The 18038-nt window shown below is 47.6% G+C and overlaps 1 protein-coding gene across 3 annotated transcripts in view; it reads right to left on the minus strand.

Annotated features, from left to right (window-relative positions):
* Positions 1–3225: 3225 nt before the first annotated feature.
* SRGAP2 (SLIT-ROBO Rho GTPase activating protein 2) overlaps positions 3226–18038 on the minus strand; it is a gene marked incomplete at both ends in the record, with an annotated part of 264810 nt that continues 249997 nt past the window's right edge. For 2 of the 3 annotated variants that reach the window (XM_080698581.1, XM_080698580.1), the window contains 5 exons: positions 3226–3609; positions 6354–6675; positions 10471–10617; positions 12818–12998; positions 14983–15062. In XM_080698581.1, coding sequence (XP_080554707.1) covers positions 3226–3609; positions 6354–6675; positions 10471–10617; positions 12818–12998; positions 14983–15062 — 1114 coding nt within the window. Of the gene's footprint in view, positions 3610–6353; positions 6676–6885; positions 6925–10470; positions 10618–12817; positions 12999–14982; positions 15063–18038 lie in introns of all 3 variants that reach the window. The other variant, XM_080698579.1, reaches the window with a different exon arrangement.

Below are 18038 nucleotides of genomic sequence, written 5' to 3' on the forward strand. Positions count from 1 at the left end.
TGTGAGGTTCTCTGCACCACCTCTTAGGTTCCACACACAGGCTAAAAAGGAAACGCTGGGGGAAAATTCACCTAAATGACTGCTCTGCCTCGGTGGGGGAGGGGCCGGCAACTGTCTCTCAGGTCACCTCCTTCCTCCTCTGTTGCCAGGCAGGGCTCTATCAGCGAGGACCAATCAAATCCCTTCCATCTCTTCCCAGCAGCTGTGCTTGCTCCTGACTCAGGGAGATTTCAGGGAGTGGAGAAGGGATATGGACGGCAACATCGAAACCTAAAAATGTATTTTTATTTTGAAGTTGTGCTTTGGATTTTCCCTAATCCAACATCTGTTGAGTGACAGTCTTAGGTTCACACAAAGCATCTCCAAGCATACATACAATATTCCAGTTATCAACACTATTTTAAAGAATATACCATTTTACACAAACTTGACATACGAGTCAGACGCCACAACATTGCGATTCCCTGGAAGATCTAACTTCTCTTCTGAACGGGAAGTCTGTGAACACCAGCCCTTCCAGTGGTCGTGAATCCCGTGCTGTCATCTCTGCTCCTCATCTCCTTGGGGAGAAACCAGGGTGCCCTGAGGAGGCTGGCGGAGACCAGTGTTTCCAGTTTACAGGCTGCTGGTTGCAAACTCCTCTGTATTCCAAATTGGGATGCTGGTAGCCCCACCTCCCCCTTCCCCAAAGACTGACCCTTTACAGTCCACACAGTAAAAGGATTCATGCCACAAGGGGCAGAGCGGGGCTCTTTGAAGCATCATGCTGGTTTCGGCAAGCATATCTGAGGAAGACTGGTCTCCCTAGGCTGTGGGTGACCAGCTCCTTTTGGCTTCTTGGTGTAAAAATCACAGCGTGCAACCTCAATTCCAGTTGACTGCAGTGAGCTCTGTCGAGAAGGACTCTCCTCCTATTGGTTCCTAGTCCTCTCGACAGGACCATCTCGCAGGTGTCAGGAGCACCAGAGATGGGGAAGACGGCTCAGCCCCGAGTTGGGTTTAGTGGGTGACCACATACACTGTTCAGTTCATGATGCGAATCAGCAGATGGACACTGACCAAGGGGATGGCAAACAAGTCATGTACAGGGTTGAAAGAGAAATAAGGCAAGAGCAACAGAATAGGCCCAAAGCACTGTCATTAAGAAAGCTCTGGTTTTTTTTTTTTTTTCTTTCCTTTTACCAGAAAAAGGGGGAAAGAACAGGTATGGGAACCAGTTTTGAACATGTGAATTAAAAGGAATGTAAAGTGAAGGGTGAGGTTTCATTTTCAGCAAGAAAACAGATCCTTGGGTCTGAAGCCCCCTCTTGGCTCAGGACCTGTATAAGCCCTGGGCAAGACAAGAATAGGTCTCTAGACAGCAACAAAGATCAAGAATCCAAAGGACTGTGGATTGTCTTTTACAGGTGGAATCAGTTTACAGAAGGGGCTCTTAGTTTCTCCAAAACTTCCAGCTCCTGGAGTGGCTTTCCTGGTGTCCAGGTTATTTCTCACTAGTGAATTTCCCCAGGCTCCTCTCTCCCTTCACACAGTGAGAAACATCTACCACTTTCCATAGAGCCAACCACCAACTTCTCATGTTGATCCAAATATGACCTCTTCCAAGTTAAAGATGAGAATATTCAGATTTTCCTACTTGTACGGCAACCCATCATCTCTCTTGAACTACAGTAAAAAATAAGGCTAAAAGCATAGTTTTCAAGTCAGAAAACATAGAGAAGAGGAATGCATTTCAGCTTTAAGTAACTGATACCTATGAGCCTGGGATGTGAGTGTCTCCAGACCTGGTACTCCTGGGGCCGCATGATGCTGTTGAGCTGGGACTTCAGGTACCAGGTTTGGAGACTGGATTGGAGCATACAAGAGAATTTGTGCATTTTGGAGAGAAAGCAGGAAAATGACCAAAGGAAGACCAAAATATGTAGCATCTAGTTTTTAAAATTTTCTTTAGATTCTGTCATTGGGAAGACTTAAGTGCCTGTAAAGTCAAAGTGCCCTTACTTGTCCTTGTTTGGATAAATATAAACTGGTTTTAAGGGGCAACATCTCTCTTTATGTTACTACGGCTCACCATTTCCTTGTTAGTCCCAGGAGAGAGACCTTATAAAATAACTAAACCCAAGGGATGAACTTAAAATAAGTTTTCATTTGGAGACAATTTTTGGATTAGCAATGCTGAATTTAATCTTTTAATAGGACAACGAATTGTATGTTTAAGTGCCCCCCAAAAGGAGAGAAGGACCCATTTCTTACCTTTTTCAAACCTGCCATAAGCACAATAAAACTTTAAGCCTCTTTACTCTAAAAGGAACCAACTATAAAACTGTCTTATACAGGAAAATGTCTTAAATGGAAAAGGTCCATCAGAGACAAAGATAGGAACCCGAGAAATGTCTATACATTCAGAAAAACTTTAAAAGCTCCTTAATAAGATTGGGTTGTACCTCTACAGGATGAAGGAGAGCAAAAGCAAACGCCAGCGACCCACTCACAGCAATAGAAAGAAGACAGAGAGAAAGCCCCCACCCTGACACAGAGTACAGGATTGTCCCATCCTGGTAAATTTCTTATGATGGAGAGATTTCAAAGGCTAGGTTCTCTGGCCCAGACAGAACAGTTTGTAACGGAAACAGAGACCCCTGGTGGTTCCCGTGTGAACTGCCACAATAACTTACAAAGAAACTGACCAGGAAAGGCTACAAGTGCCAGAGACTAGAAGTGTGTGTGTGTGTGTGTGTGTGTGTGTGTGTGTGTGTGTGTGTATGTGTAAAACAAAGAATGGACTATATACGATTCTCTATAATTAGTACCCAAAACAAGATGCCACTGAACGCTGGTGGCCAAAGCCAACCATCTGGTCAAGGCGTCCCCTGTGGTTCCTGGGGACTGAGACTGGAGTTCTGGTCCTCATGACTTGCCTTGCCAGATTTCACAGTGACCTCATAATGAAAATCTCTGTCTCTGGCTAACCTACAAACCGTATGCACTGTAGCTGGCTGGATTACGACGACTGGGAAAAGCGGAGGGCGGTGGAAAGGGGAGGGAAAAGAAAGGTGGGAACCAGGGCTTCATTCTCAAGGTTTCGGGTGATGAGGAGGCTAATTCCTGCAAAAACAACTTAGAATCTAATTTTCAACTGAAGTCCCCAAGCTAGTTAAATAGGAAGATTTTAATAACAGTCAGTCCCTACAGTCCCCTTGTCTAGAACAATTAAATTATACCCCCTCAGACAGTACAAGACTTGTCACTGGACTGTGGGGAAGCCGATGAGTTGACGCTGGGGCTAGTGGCATTGGTTTTAGGGAAGACAGTGGGCTTGGGCCGTGTGGCTGGTGGTTTGACCGGGGCAGCCATCTTGACAGACTTGACAGGCCGGAAGGCGCAGGCGATGTCCCCAGCAGTACTGGCGCTGCGCTGGAAGGCAGGCTCGGGGTCCTTGAGGAGCTGAGTGTGCAGGGGGCTGGAGGGCTCTGACGTGGGGGCCACCACTGGGGAAGTTTTGAGGGGCTCCAAGGTGTCCAGAACCACATCGGGGGTGTGCTTAACGTTGCTCTGCCGCTCCAGCTCCCGGAGCTCGTTCAGGGCAGAGTTCATCGTCGCCTCAATGTCCTGCAAAACAGGAAGAGGAGGAGGTGGGACAAACGAAGGGAAAAGTCCCCAAGGGCCCTATTTCAACAAGATAGGCCGAGTCATGAAGAAACTGACTATAAAATGTCCAGATTATTTTACTTGGCCAAAGTCCTTTAAATATGAATGCTCAGAATGTGGGGAAAGGAGACAGGGAATTTCATTATCAAGAAGGATTTTTTTCTATAGAAAGAGTGGCTGAGCGGATTTTTACCTAGGGTCCTTGGGATAGGTACTGAAATATTTACTGATCAAATAGATGTAATATGCCAGGCGTGGTGGCGCATGCTTGTAATCCCAGCATTCGGGAGGCTGAGACCGGAGGATCGCAGTTTGCAGACAGCCTCAGCTACTTAGTGAGGCCCTCTGCAACTCAGTGAGACCCGGTTTCAAAATAAAGAATAAAAAATAAGGCAGGGGGTATAGCTCAGAGGTCAAATGCCTCTGGGTTCCATCCCCAGACATGAAGAAAAAAAAAAAAAAAAGAAAGAAATAGATATAATCCAGAGGGCAGGGGAAAGGTAGATGAACTAAGAGTGGTCAGGAGTTGGTCATGAGTACACAGGAATTTATTATCCAATTCTCTCTACTTTTGCATAAGTTAAAAAGTATACTTAATAAACAACATTTCAAAAAGTGGTAAAGATGAAGTAGGATCTTTATTTTCTTGGACTTAAGGCCAAAGGCTAAGAGGGTTAGTCTTTCCTCCTCAGTGGCTGAGGAAAGTTCCTCTAGCTGGGTGTGGTGGCACACACCTGCAATCCCAGTACTTGGGAGGCTGAGACAGGAGGATGGCAGGTTTGCAGCCAGTCTCAGTAACTTAGCAAGGCCTTCAGCAATTTAGTAGATCTTGTTTCAAAATAAAAAATAAAATAGGGCTGGGGGTATAGCTCAGAGGTAGAATACTTCTGTGTTCCATCCCTAATAACACACACACACACACACACACACACACACACACACACCCTCTAGGCTTGGTCAGATCAGCACACCCCCTCGCCCCATTCATGTGCCTTCGATTTGAAACCATTTTCTTCTACCCATCACCAAGAAAGGGAACCAAATAGTGGCCAGGAGGGGGAGCCAAAGCCCACATAGGTGAATCACCTGCACTTCAGCAGAACACTCCCAAATCTTAGGAAACAGCAGCCCTAGCCCGGGGCTCAAGAACCAAAGAACCTTAGTATGCAAGCCAGCTGCCTCCCAGGGGGAGCCCAGCTCCCTGCCACCCTCCTCACAAGCATCCTCACACCACCACGGGGCTCCTCCTTCGATGACGTTTTACACTGAAAGGCTGTGTGCTCTAAGCACAGGCCCCTAGAAAGGCTTCTTTGTGCCAGAGTGATCTGTTTTCTTTTAAGAGCAATTCACTTCCACTTGTCTCTGTAACACTCTCAACCCCTTTGCTGTATGTGTTTGTATGTGACACTGGGGATCAAATCTAGGGCCTTGCGCATGCTAGGCAAGCACTCTACCACTGAGCTACATTCCCCACTCCTCCCAGACTTTAAAATGCTCACAAAGAAATCCCTCCTCTCTCCTCAGTCCCATTCTGTAGGTAAGAGTCTGTTTCATCTTTTCTGACATTCGTAATAGTGCCTGGCCAAGGAAGGCTCAGAGAGGGTTCCCATGGTGCAAGGCAGGTTGCCATCAAGCCTAAACACAGGCACAGAATAGAAGGCTAGCAAAGCAAGGCATCTGGGACTTGCCAGGGACACCTCCTTAAGCAGAGCAGTGAAGCCAAGAGAGACCATGGCCAGCCTCTATTGCCCCTGGAAGACGGGGCGAAGAGAACCTCAGCCCGGTTAACAAGAGAGGGCAATAATGAGCCCTTAGTTCCTACCTGGTCTAACGAAAATTATATAGTTGGGAGAGACGTCTGAGAGAACTGCCTGCAGTGGCCCCGGTAGTCGAATTTTTAGAGATGGGGCTGGATCTCTAATATTTCATGGAAAACAGACAGTCATCAGTGAGGCGCAGATATGAAAGAAGACCTGTAATCAGGCAACTCACAGTCCCTGCATCTGGGCTGGAAGCCCAGCTAGTACCCGAGCTCTGTTGCTAGAGTATTTTTGGATCTTTGGATTGATTCACTAGGTATCAGAGACCCACTTTAGGAAATGGAATGATGGGAATGGGCAGGGAGATATACAAATGGGTCAGAACTGTGTTTGAGCTTCAACCTTTGGGCAGCTTCATGAATGTTGACCAGGGTCTTAAGACCCAAAACTTGGACTGAATGTCCTCTATCAAAATACTCAGCAGGGCATGTTGACACATGCCTGTAATCCCAATACATGGGAGGCTAAGACAGAGGCTCATAGGTTTGAAACCAGCTTTAGCAACTTAGCAAGACTGTTTTTTTTTTTTTTTTAATAGGGCTGGGGGGGTATAGCTCAAAGGTAGAATGCCTTTGAGGCCAATCCTCAGTACCACATGAACAAAACAAAACACAATAACTCTACCTACTGGCTTTAAAAATTAGTAGCTTTGCAAATGGCTTATGTGCAAGAAGCCAGAATTCTTTTACTCTGTCTTCAGGGTCTTGCTGAGAATAGAGCTGGACATCCCTGGGTCTCATCAGGTTCACATGTCCAGGAGTCCCTGAACTCAGTACAGGGTGCATGGTTCTTTTTTAAGTCCTGTCATCTTTAGCATGGAATGCCCTGAGCAGTAGCAACAGGCATGGACTTATGCAAACTACTTGTCCAGGGGCCCTCAGTTACCTGCGCGATGACCTCGGGGTCCACAGGCCGATGGTTATTGAAGCTTTTGGACCTTCCTGCAGTGGCAGTCTTCCGGATCTGCGGACTGTCCAGCCGATTCTTTAGGGACGAATGGCGACTGATAGAGTTGAGGCTCCCGTGCCCGCTGATGGAGCACTTATCTGACCCTTCCTTGGGGAGACTCTGGCTCATGATGGGCTGGGAGGATGGGCGGCAGCTAGCCCCCACCCCTGGGGAAGAGTCAGTCAGTGAACCACTCAGCCCATGGCTGTCACTTCGAAATGTTTTCCGGATGCTCCCAGATTCTGGACGCTTCCTTTGCCTTCAATCACAAACAGAAAGGGCGGGTGATCAGGGAGTCCTGGCTTTAAGGCAGCCAGAACAGTGAGAGGGGGCAGATGTTGGTACCCGGGAACTTCAAGAAGGGGAGGCACACAGGGCACCTTCTCTCCAGTTTTGCCTTCTCTTGTTCTTTCCATGTGTCTGATCCCCTGCCATCCCCAACCTGGGCAAAGGAAAAATGGATACTTACTTGGTGGTCGTGGGCTCTGAATTCTCAACATGTAAGGTGCTGTCAGAAAAAATGTTTGATTAAGGGAAAGTGTGTGATGGGAGATTCATGGAAAGACCCACTTGATTATCTGCTTTGAATGGAAACTTAAGGCCCCAGATAGGAAAAGTCTCACCATCATCAAGGAGGTGGGGAATAGCTGGGACGAGGAGAGGTAGTGTCTTTTAGCTTGTCTCTTGGTCCAGCTACAGTGAGACCATAGTCATCTTGGGATCTGGCTGGTGCTTATTCTGCAGACACAGAAGATTCTTCAAGAGGCTGTAGTGTTTTAGCATTAGGGCCCCATGTGTGCATTTCCTTAGGGTGGAAGGACATCTCTCTGACTCAGTGTTGTGTAGATGTCCTGGCTCTGAGCCAGTTTGCTTCCCATCCCTGAAGTCTCGAAGGAACTGGCATGGCAGAGTCCTAGCAACATGGGTGTTGCCTAATGCTGAATAATGTCATTTTCTCCTCGAACCGTATTTTAAAGAACCTAATCTAAGAAACCATGAAGCTGCTGGTTCAGAGGGAAAATGGGTAGCTCTGATCTTGAATTCACTAAGGGAGACTGGGGCCAAACTGGAATTGAGGTTGAAAGAAGTGGAGGCTAGGACTCTGCAGAAAAGAGGGTGTCTGGTGCACCACGCCAGTCCCGGGCCTGTTCTGTGCTGAGGGTGCCCTCATCTTTGTAGAGCTGGGACCTGGCCCAGGATCTGGTACAGAGCAGCTGCTCGATGAATCTGCCTGCTTGGCAGTTCTAGCTTTGTGAATCAGCCACTCTCAAGTGGAAAAGAGATGTTCTCGGAGTTTAGAGGGCCCTGTTGAAATGAATCTTCCTCTGTGTAGTTTTTTTCTGACATCAGTAGCTCCAGCTGTAGAGAGAATAGAGTCCTCCTTCCCCTGTTCCTCCAGAGTATCCATGCACTGTTTTTTAGCTATCTCTCCCTATGGTCTTCACCTTGCCAGACTGTGAGCTCTGAGACCGGGAACCAGGTCTCATTCGGCTCTGAAAAACTGGCACTGGTGCTCAGCTCAATAGCAGATGCTTAATAAATATGTGGAGTTAAATAAAAATGCCACACCCTGATAACTCTTTGCTGGTTTTCTTTTTCCACCCAAGGATGGCTGACTCATAAGCCTAAAATTGCTGAGAGGGCAGATTTACAAGGTGGATACAGCATGTCATGTTCCGGACAGGCCTTGGGGACGTAAAGATGAGGAAGATTCTGGTTCCAGGGAGCTCAGCTCTGGTGGGGGATCCAAATGCCGTGTGAATATAAAAAATCATTCATGTTCCGGGTGTGGTAGCACATACCTATAATCCCAGGACTTGGGAGGCTGGAGATAGGAGGACTGTAGGTTTGAGGACAGCCTCAGGAATTTAGAGAGGCCCTTAACAATTTAGTGAGACCCTGTTTCAAACCAAAAAATTTAAAATAGGGCTGAGGTGTGTAGCTCAGAGGTAGAACACCCTGGGTTCAATCCCCAGGACCACACACACACACACACACAAATAACCACACTCAAGCTGCCCTGGGATATGAAACAAGGGCACCTATCTCAATTCTGGGGACATGAGGGGTATTAGAAAGGCTTTCTCCACAAGGTAAATCTTTGGACTGGGTCTGGAAGGGAAGGTAGAAGTTGACCTGGTGATGGGTTGACTGTGCAGGCCCTGGGGAAGAGAGAACCGGGAGCACTCAGGAAACTGAAGGAATGATATGTGGAACATGAGGTAAGGTTGAAAGGCAGACTCATTCCCAAGGGCCAGACATGCTGGGGCTGCCACTGACCCACTGACCAGTTGGTGTCTGGATAGATCTGGGTAGTTCAACGTGACAGAGGCTGGTCCTATAAGAACTTTGTCATGAGAATGTTGATACCAAGTAAGGAGCTCAAGGGAACCACTTGACTTTCTACCAGATGTCCATCTTTTGACTGTTTCAGCTGTCTTCTATAAGTCCCTTGTACAAATGGCATTGAATATATGATGAATTAAAAACATGTACCTAAGATGAGATGTAGCTCAGTGGGAAAGTACTTGCCTATCATGTGTGACGCCCTGGGTTCCATTCCCAGCACCAAAAAAAGGTACCTAACTAAACATCTGACTCTCCCTCCACCAACCCCGCCTTGGTTTCAGCTTAATAATATGCTTACAACCTTATGATTGTAGGCTTATAATTAACACAGACTTGTAAATAAGTAAAAAAAAAAAATGTGATTAGCCCACAGTTACTCTTTACTAGCTTTTTCTCCTAGGAGGACAATATGCTGGAGGGAAGTATAAAATCCTCAATTTTTTACTGGTTTGAATTAAATTATAACTATACCTGAATAAAGTACTTTATGAACTTGAGGGTGAAAGAGATGGAAAAGAGCCACGTGTCCCAACCACTACCCCTGCTACCGTCTGGTTGGAAAAAAGCCAAGAGATCTGGCAACCTGGTGTAGTTTAAAAACAACAAGCATCGTTTATTCTCCTTCCAGTCTCAGTGTCCAGAGGCTACGGTTAACAGGTTTTCAAAGTGCAAATCATTTCATTCCTCCAAAGCCAGAGGGGAATAAAAACTGTACATCATCTCCAATCCATATTCATCAGGAGCACCCTGGGGCTCGTCATCCTGCTGACACTGGGCCAAGTTTCAGGGTCTGGCGGAAAGAGGTCTGTAGGCTTTGGGGCTTGGTGTCTGGCCCCTTGAGTTGAGATTCAATAACCTGAATGCCTCTTGGGGAGGCAGCAGCACACGGGTGGGCGTGGAATCCCTCTAGACAGCCAGCTTGGGTGTGGGTGGAGTTAAAACCCCAGGATGTTGCTAAGAGCCACAATGAAAGCTGAGGGTCAGAGGTAAGAGCCTGCTGGACAGGGGTGGCAATCTGCAAAGGGGCTGCTAGAGAAGGATGATACACAGGGCTAAAGCAACAGGGAAAACATGGCAAATTATTTCTCCTGGTGTGAAAGGGCAGAAGAAAAGGGCGCTAAGGGTCACTGATGAGTAAAGAGCTCAGGACAAAGCTTTTCTTGGGGCACAGTGCTCTTCTCTCCACCACAGGAGTGAACACAGAACAGGAGCAGAAATGAGACACATGATATATAAGTAAGCCCAACCTGGCATTGCAATAGCCTGGCGGAAGATGCACGCAACTTCGGATCTTCAGACAGACAAGCGTGAAGGAAGACATCAAACGCTATTATTTGAGTAAGAATTGGAAAAGAGAAGGCACCTCTAAGAAACAGTACAAAACCAAGTTGCATAAAGTGACCAAAGCTTTGGCCAAAGTTTTAGCCATAAGATGCCAGGAAGGTCTGGGCTGACAGACAGTGCGGGCACACACAGTAGAACACCCTTCCACAGCATGACGCCAGCTAGCTGGAGACCTGGCCTGCCCCCAGGCCTGCAGGAGCCTCCTCCGCCTGTCCGCCTCAGCAGCAATGAACGCATACAAACTGTTAGGCCGGGGAGCTGGGAGCCCTGCGTGCAGTTCAGGAATGGAGGGGTTAGGCCGGGGGTGAGGCTGGGTGGTGCTAGTCGTTCAAGGGAGCAGAAAATGAAAAGCAGAGCTTACTTGTTGATGTTTGCAAGGTAAATATCGGCTACATGACCCCCACTGGGACAGCTGGCCCCCGCTCTGGCTGTCACCTTTTCTTCAGGTGGCTCAGAAATGACCTCAATCTCAGACTTGGGGCTGGACCTCTCCACGACACCGTCCTCGCTGGGGGAGAAGGGGCAGGCAGGCAGGGAGGAGGGAACACAACAACACAAAAAGCAGTGTTAAATCGGCAAGATGGCCCCCCAACACACACACGCGACCCCACACAGCTCTGCAGCAGCAGCGACACCTAGAGGGGCTGGCTCTGGAGTAGAGGTGAGGACTCCTACGGGCCTATGGAAGATCATTTAAATATAAATAAATAATCCGCTGAGCTCTGTGGGCTCCTCAGCTCCTCAGGACCGCTGGGCTAGGGGACACCTGGTTCGAGGCACCTGCCTCCTACCCCACGCTGCTTTTCTGGGGTGGCCGAGATGGGGCCATCTCCTGGAGAAGGAGGTGGAAGTCCAGGTTGCGGTTTATCTGCGAGGTCCTGAGTGCTGCCAGGTAAGGACAGTCACTCTGCGGTGGCTCTGGAGATGCCGGCGTTGAGGCAGGACATGGCCAAGCGACCACACTCTGTTGTAACGCGTCTAGCCTTGCTTAGAGCGTCCAAGCCGGTCCCAGGTCTCTCCACTGCTCTCCCGGCCCCTCTGGCTACTGATGACAAAGAAAGCCCCTTTTCCCCCACAATTCATCTTCTCTCGATCTTGTAGTGAAGTCATAATGCTAAGTTTGGGAGAGTCCTGTCCACGCACAGATCGCCACCAGGTTTACGATGTTATCAACACAGGGATGATTTCCCCGCAGAATGAGCTGGGGAGAGGCTGGGAGGGTGCAGACTCATTCAGGATATCAACCTTTAAAAAATAATATTAAGGGAAGGCTAAAAACAGTGAAAGTATTGTATCTGAGGGCAACAAATGGGGATGGAGGCAGGGCTAAGGGACGGGGAGTCAGGCTGGGGTGGGACACAGGGGATACCACTTCCTGCCCAGGAGACAGTGCTGTAAGGGGCAAGGACACGCCCCATCCAATGAGATATCTCTGGGACTAGTTCTGGTTCCCCTTGTTTCTTGATATCTTTTTCCCTGTGGCCCCATCTTCCCACAAATCCAACTCATTTGGGTAAGTGAACTAGGTCACTCTCCCACAAAGCTGCTTAAGCCAGATTGCTCTTAGAAAATAACTTGCCATTTTCTTTTACAGGTGAAAAAGTACCATTAGTAGCCTGGCACGTAGGGTGCACATAGTTGTTAAAAAAAAGAAGAAGAAGCAAAAATGTTTCCCCAACCTGATTTTTCTCAAAAGGAAATATTTGTGTTCAATAAAAAGTCTGCATCACTACTCATCAGGTGTAAATGTGGACGAGTGTTAACTCGTAGGTTTCTGGAACAAAGGAATCAGGGAGTGATTAAAAAGGGGAATAGAAAATAGACTTGAAAAAAATTCTCCACTAAGCCAGGAATGGTGGCATACACCTGTAATCCCTATACTTTGGAAGCTGAGATATGAAGATTGTGGTTTCAAGGCCAGCCTCAGCAACTTAGCAAAAACTTGTTTCAAAATAAAAAATAAGCTGGGCGTAGGGGCGCACGCTTGTAATCCCCGTGCTTGGGAGGCGGAGACAGGAGGATCACACGGGTTCGGAGCCAGCCTCGCTAGCTTAAGAGACCCTGTTTCCACATAAAAAAGTTAAAAAATCGGTCTGGGAGTGTAGTCCGTGGGAGTGTATCCCGGAGGTAGAAGGGCTTCCAGGAACCCCAGTACCACCAAAAAATAAAATAAAATAAAATAAAATAAATAAATAAAATAAAAATTATGCTGGACATGGTGGTGCATGCTTGTAACCCAGCATTTGGGAGGCTGAGACAGGAGGATCTCTGTGCGTGCACAGCCTCAGCTACCTAGTGAGGCCCTTTGCAACTCAGTGAGACCCTGTTTCCAAATAAAGAATAAAAAATAGGGCTGAGAGTGTAGCTCAGAGGTAAAATGACCCTGGGTTCCATCCCCAGGATGCAAAAATAAATAAATAAAATAAATGAATAAATAAATATAAAATAGGGCTGGGGTGTAGCTCAGAGGTAGAATGGCCCTGAGTTTAATTCCTAGTACCAAAAAACAAAAACAAAAACAAAATCAAAACAATACAAAACTGCACTGAGTTGGGGTGGGGCATTCTTCTTAGAACTGTAAGACTCAGGACAGCACTGGCATCCCCTGGGAGTTGGTCTCCCTCACATTTCTATGGCTCCAGAATTGAAGCCTCACTCCTACAGTGCAGCCAAAAAGACCACCCCAAAGGTTCCAGGGCCCCACGTACGTGTCTTGGACCACGATGTACTGGTGGGGGATGAGTCCGTCAATGCCATTGTGCCGGCCTTCCCACCAGTCATCAGAAGCCCGCTGGTAAAGCAGCAGGGATGCTCCCTTTTTGAAGGACAGCTCTCGGGCTGTCCGGCCCACGTAGTCAAACTTGGCGATGGCTTCAATGGGCTCACACTCTGGGAAGGCAGAAAAGAAGGAAACACATGTTGTTGGGGCGTGCAGACTCAGGAATGGGCGGAAGAGCTCAATTAGCTGGACTAACAAAGTTGGGAGGATTACACCTTGTGAAAAATAGGCCACAGAGGACCTAGAAAGCACGGGATTCCCATGCAGTCTGCACCATCACCCTGAAAGCCCTGGGATCCTCTTCCCGGCCTCTGCCCTGCTGTTCCTCCACCTAGAACCCCCTTCTCTCTGCCTGATGAAATACATCGGCGTCTTGCTTTCCCCAGCAACTTCTTCAGTAATTGCATAGCTTTTTATGTTGATCTCTCTCCTTCATCAAACTTGCTGTTTGGGATTTTTAAGTACTATTTCTTTTCTGATTATATAATGACTCTACTAATTATAGAAAATATATCGTATTTTAAGTTATTTATTTATATTATCCATTCTCCTCAGTGGAGCATGAGTTCAGTCTCGATGAGGAGAAAATAACTTGCCCAATCAATGTTCCAAGGAGGAGAATGTGGAAATATTTTTTGTGACTAATATATGGAAAAATGCACATGAAAGTAGTTTTAAAAATTAAAAATGCAATGTATTTGTCCTTTTGTGTGAAACTTCCGTCCCTTTATCTGTGAGAATGGGACCGTAATAATGCCTTTTTTGTGAAATTGTTAGGCGAAGTCAGTCAAAAACAATCTGCAGAAATGCTTAGTAGAATGCCTACCACTACGGTATGTGCATTTGTTAACCATTGTTATCTTTCTCTTTATTAGTTCTAGGCTGCAGGTAAAAATTAGATAGCAAAGAGAAGGCTTCCAGAAACCTAGAACCTGAAAGTCAGATGCTATGGGCAGTAGAGAGAAAGCAGCTTAAAACCAAGGCCATGTAGAGACCTGGCTGGGAAGCCTGCACCTTAATGGGCAAGGCCAGACACTTCTCCATAGGGAGGCAGACCAGAAAAGGTCCACAAAGTAGCCCAATCTCAATCTCTATAGCCTCGGTTTGTCACTTGACTTCTCTGACCTTTTTTTTTTTTCAACTATAAAGCCAGGGCCCTAACTATCCCTTTAGGGATCAAGAGGTAACATATATAATGCCTCCTACTGTCCAGGCACAAGGCAGATCTAAGCCAATACTAAATTCCCTAGGTCACCTACTCCCCTCTCAGAATGTGGCAAATGATCACACTTCTCCTCACATCAGGGTCTAAATAAGCAGTCCTGATTTTCTTCTCCTTTCAGCTGGCCCAGGATTACAGCGTTCCCAGCAAGGCAGGGAAGCAGGCAAAGCTCTGCAGGCTGTGCCATTTTATTCTTGTGCTCAGAAAATTCTGAGGCCCCTTGTCAGCCGCTGAGACTTCCAGAGTCCAAGTGATCCAAAAATGGAGGTGTGGGACTGCTGGAAGCAGGGGAAAATGTGTTGGCCGGACAGACCCTAATAAATCATGGGCACTGCAGAGGGGCCCAAGGATGACAGCTGAGCATTCCACCCCTGGATGCACACCACCGGGCTGCTCGGCACCATGCTCGCATGTCTGTACTTTGGAAAGGGTCAATTTTTCCAGTCGGCAGGCGTGCAAGCGTGTGGTTTCTACGTCCTCATTCCCACTCCCCTCTGGCTTGCTTCCGCTGGGTTCTTGGCATCCAGCTCCCCTATTCCCCAGGCTTGCTGTTTTTCAAATGAGCTTTCTTTTGCTCTGGTCTCCAGCTACCTGGCAGGAGTCTGTGCTGTGATAAGGGCCCGCCATCCTGCTGGACTCAGGCTAGACAGGAGCTGGGAGGTGAGGCAAGAAGGCTGAAAGGCTATAAGAGGTCTAGTTCCTGACATATGGTGTAATACATATTTCCAAAGGAGGGAAAATGAGAGATGGGGAGTTTCCAGTCTGTCCTCAGGGGGCTGCTGGGCAGGAAAGTCCATTAGGTGCATGGGAAGCACAACCACTTCCCACTTTGCTCCTGGCAGCCCCAAAGGCCAGGAAGCAGGGCCTCATACCATCATCACTCGTGTGGTGTTCTGTGGTCACATCCTGCGTGGAGTCTTCAGCCGAGGTAGTCTCTCCGTGGGGGCTATCACTACAACAGAAGCGAGAGTGACCGGGACCTCAGTGTTTGCTTACACAATTCTCGCCCCCCCCCCCTTGCCTTCAGCCTCCCTGGAGCAAGGGTCAAATAAACCCTAGGCTGGCTGTGCCCTAAAGGCACACAATAGACAAATGCTCAGAATGAAATATAGGCCTTTGCAGGTTCTATACTCTAGCTCCTGCTACCAAAACCACTTGAGGTGATTTAGGACTTGGACTATCTCGAGACAAAGGGAAGCTCTTTTGAAGTTTTCAAATAAACCTTCGAGAAAACAGAATGGCTCAACTCTTCAAGGGCTGACTCTCTACATGAATTCATTCCTGCATTTCAAGGAGGGAGCAGAGTGGAAGGGGAAGTACTGGGCTTTAGCTTCAGACACAAGTGGATTCTAAAATCAGCTCTGAAACAAGGTAGCTGTGGGACCCTGGGCAAGTTACTTAACCTTTTTAAGTCTCAGCCACCTCATCCATATAGTGAAGACAGTGAGCTGTCATTGTCAGGAGCCAATGATACCAGTTAGTGAAGCATTTTGACACTTAATAAGTGGCACATCCTTGTCTTTCTCCTTCTGCTTGATGCCCCTGGGTCACTTTGCAGTTTAGCCTGCATTACTGGTGAGAAAGTGGGGAGGCGAGTCACAGGCGTGGGTGGAAAACAAGAGCTGCGGAAGGAGAATCGGCTGTGGATTTGATTCTGCAAGGGGGCAGGAGGTTGAAGTTGGGTCAAGTTGAAAATAATCCATGTTCTCCAAAACCATCCAGGGTAGAAAGTTAAGAGTGGCCAGAGAAGTTGCTAAGAAAGTAATTTCTACTCCTGATATCCTGGCTCAAGGACTTGGGCATAGATGGATGTTCTAACTTCTTGAAAAGTAGAGAAAATCCCTGTTCATGTCTGTTTCCCCCTCCAACAGTAGGTGGTGACAAGTGAGTTTGGGAGGCACCCCAATGCCACAGCATGGCCAGTCTCCCCTCTAGGTCGGCAGCCTTTCCACTCTGGCGGCTAGTGTTTTATGCTCCAAAAAAGCTCCAAAAAGACTAGGTGAGCCGGGTGTGGTGGCGCTCGCTTGTAATCCCCACGCTTGGGAGGCGGATATAGGAGGATCGCATAGGTTCGAAGCTAGCTGCGCTGGCTTAAGAGACCCTGTTTCCAAAAAAAAAAAAAAAAAAGGTCTGGGAGTGTAGCCCAGAGGTAGAAGGGCTTCCAGGAACCCCAGTACCACCACCACCAAAAAAAAAAAAAAAAAAAAAAAAAAAAAGACTAGGTGACCGGTTGAGGACTCGCCCTGAGTGGGGTAAATCAGTTCCAAGGAGGTCTCTCAAACTTCAGAGGACATTCTGGGAGAACATTCAGAGTGATTTCTCTTTGTCAAAAAATATAAACACAATTTCTTACTACTCTTTGGGACTCAACACTCTCTGATGAGTTAAAGAGCAAACTGTCCCAACCCCAGAGGTTCTGGGTCACTAGCTCTGGCTGGAGCAGGAGAATCTGCATTTTTTGTTCAGTACTGAGAATTAAACCCAGGGACACTCTACCATTGAGCTACATCTCCAGCCCTTTTTATTTTGAGAAAAGGTCTCACAAAGTTGCTCAGGCTGTCCTTGCACTTGTGATCCTCCTGCCTCAGCCTCCAAACAGCTTAGAATACAGGTGTGTTCCACCATGCCTGGCAGCATCTGCTTTGTTACTCAGTCCTACATGAGCTGGTGCTGCTGGTCTAGGGACCGCACTTTGAAAACCTCTGCACTACAGTTAAGGAAAGATGAAAAAGGAACCCCCTAAGTACCAGAAAGGCAGTTCTAGAAAACAGGGTTCCAGTTTCAGGGCTGGGAAGTGTACTAGAATGGATATGCCTCTCCTGCCATAGCTGCGAGAGGCCATGTGGCCTGGTGCCCTCTTCTTGGTAGTCCTGGTCTCCCAGCCATCCTCCAGGATTCTTGGGGCTCACCTCCTTCATGGTCTTAGCTCACTTTGCTGGCACTTTCCTCTCTTTGAAAATAAGAGACAGGACAGGCTGGGAGCTTCCAAGTGGGTTTGATCCAGTGGTTAAATGGTCCTTCTACACCCAAGGCCACTGACTCCTACACTTCTGGTGCTTCTAGCTGGAGGCCTGGGGCCTCCCACAACTGATAGCAATGTTGGTTGACTAATCTTTTTTTGGTTCTAGGTTATAGAGATTGAACCCAGAGGTATTCTGCCTCCGAGCTATACCCCCAGCTGTGTGTGTGTGTGTGTGTGTGTGTGTGTGTGTGTGTGTGTGTGTGTGTGTGGTACTGGGGATGGAACCCAGGGGGTTTCTATCTCTGAGCTACTATTTTTTTTTTTTTTTTTGAAACAGGGTCTTGAGTGCATAGGGCCTCAGTAAGTAGCTGGAGCTGGCCATGAACCGCCATCCTCCTGTCTCAGCCTCCCCAAAAACTTGGATTACAAGTGTGCACCACCACACCCAGCACCCCTAGCACACCCTTTTTATTTTTTGTTTTGAAACAGGATCTTGCTAGGTTGCTGAAAGTCTCACTAAGTTGCTGAGGCTGGTCTTGAACCTGCGATCCTCCTGTCTCAGCTTCCCAAGTAATAGGATTACAGGCATGCACCACCATGCCAGGCTCCCCTGACTAATCTTATGCTGTTTTCAGAGGCCAATAATAAATTTCAGATGTCCTACAGAGGAGTCGGAGGAGAAAACTGAAAGAAAGTGCATGCCTGTTGGCGCTTCTGCGAGCCACACCCCTCAGCTCTGCTCCTTGGGCAGGGACTGGGGTTTAGGGAATGTCTGTGCCTCAGGCATCAGCCTAGAGCCAGCTGTGGTGGTTTGATATTTGAAAGGCGAGGGCAGATGTTCTGCCTGACTTTAGAAGGCATATAAAGCAAGAACTGGGAATGCTATTCCAGAGCTTTTCACTACTCAGGCAAGGAGGAAAAACAACTTTTTGAGTCACATGTTCCCTGTCACAAGGACAGCTCCCC

This window comes from Muscardinus avellanarius (assembly GCF_963383645.1).
Source record: "Muscardinus avellanarius genome assembly, chromosome: 7".
NCBI lineage: Eukaryota > Metazoa > Chordata > Mammalia > Rodentia > Gliridae > Muscardinus > Muscardinus avellanarius.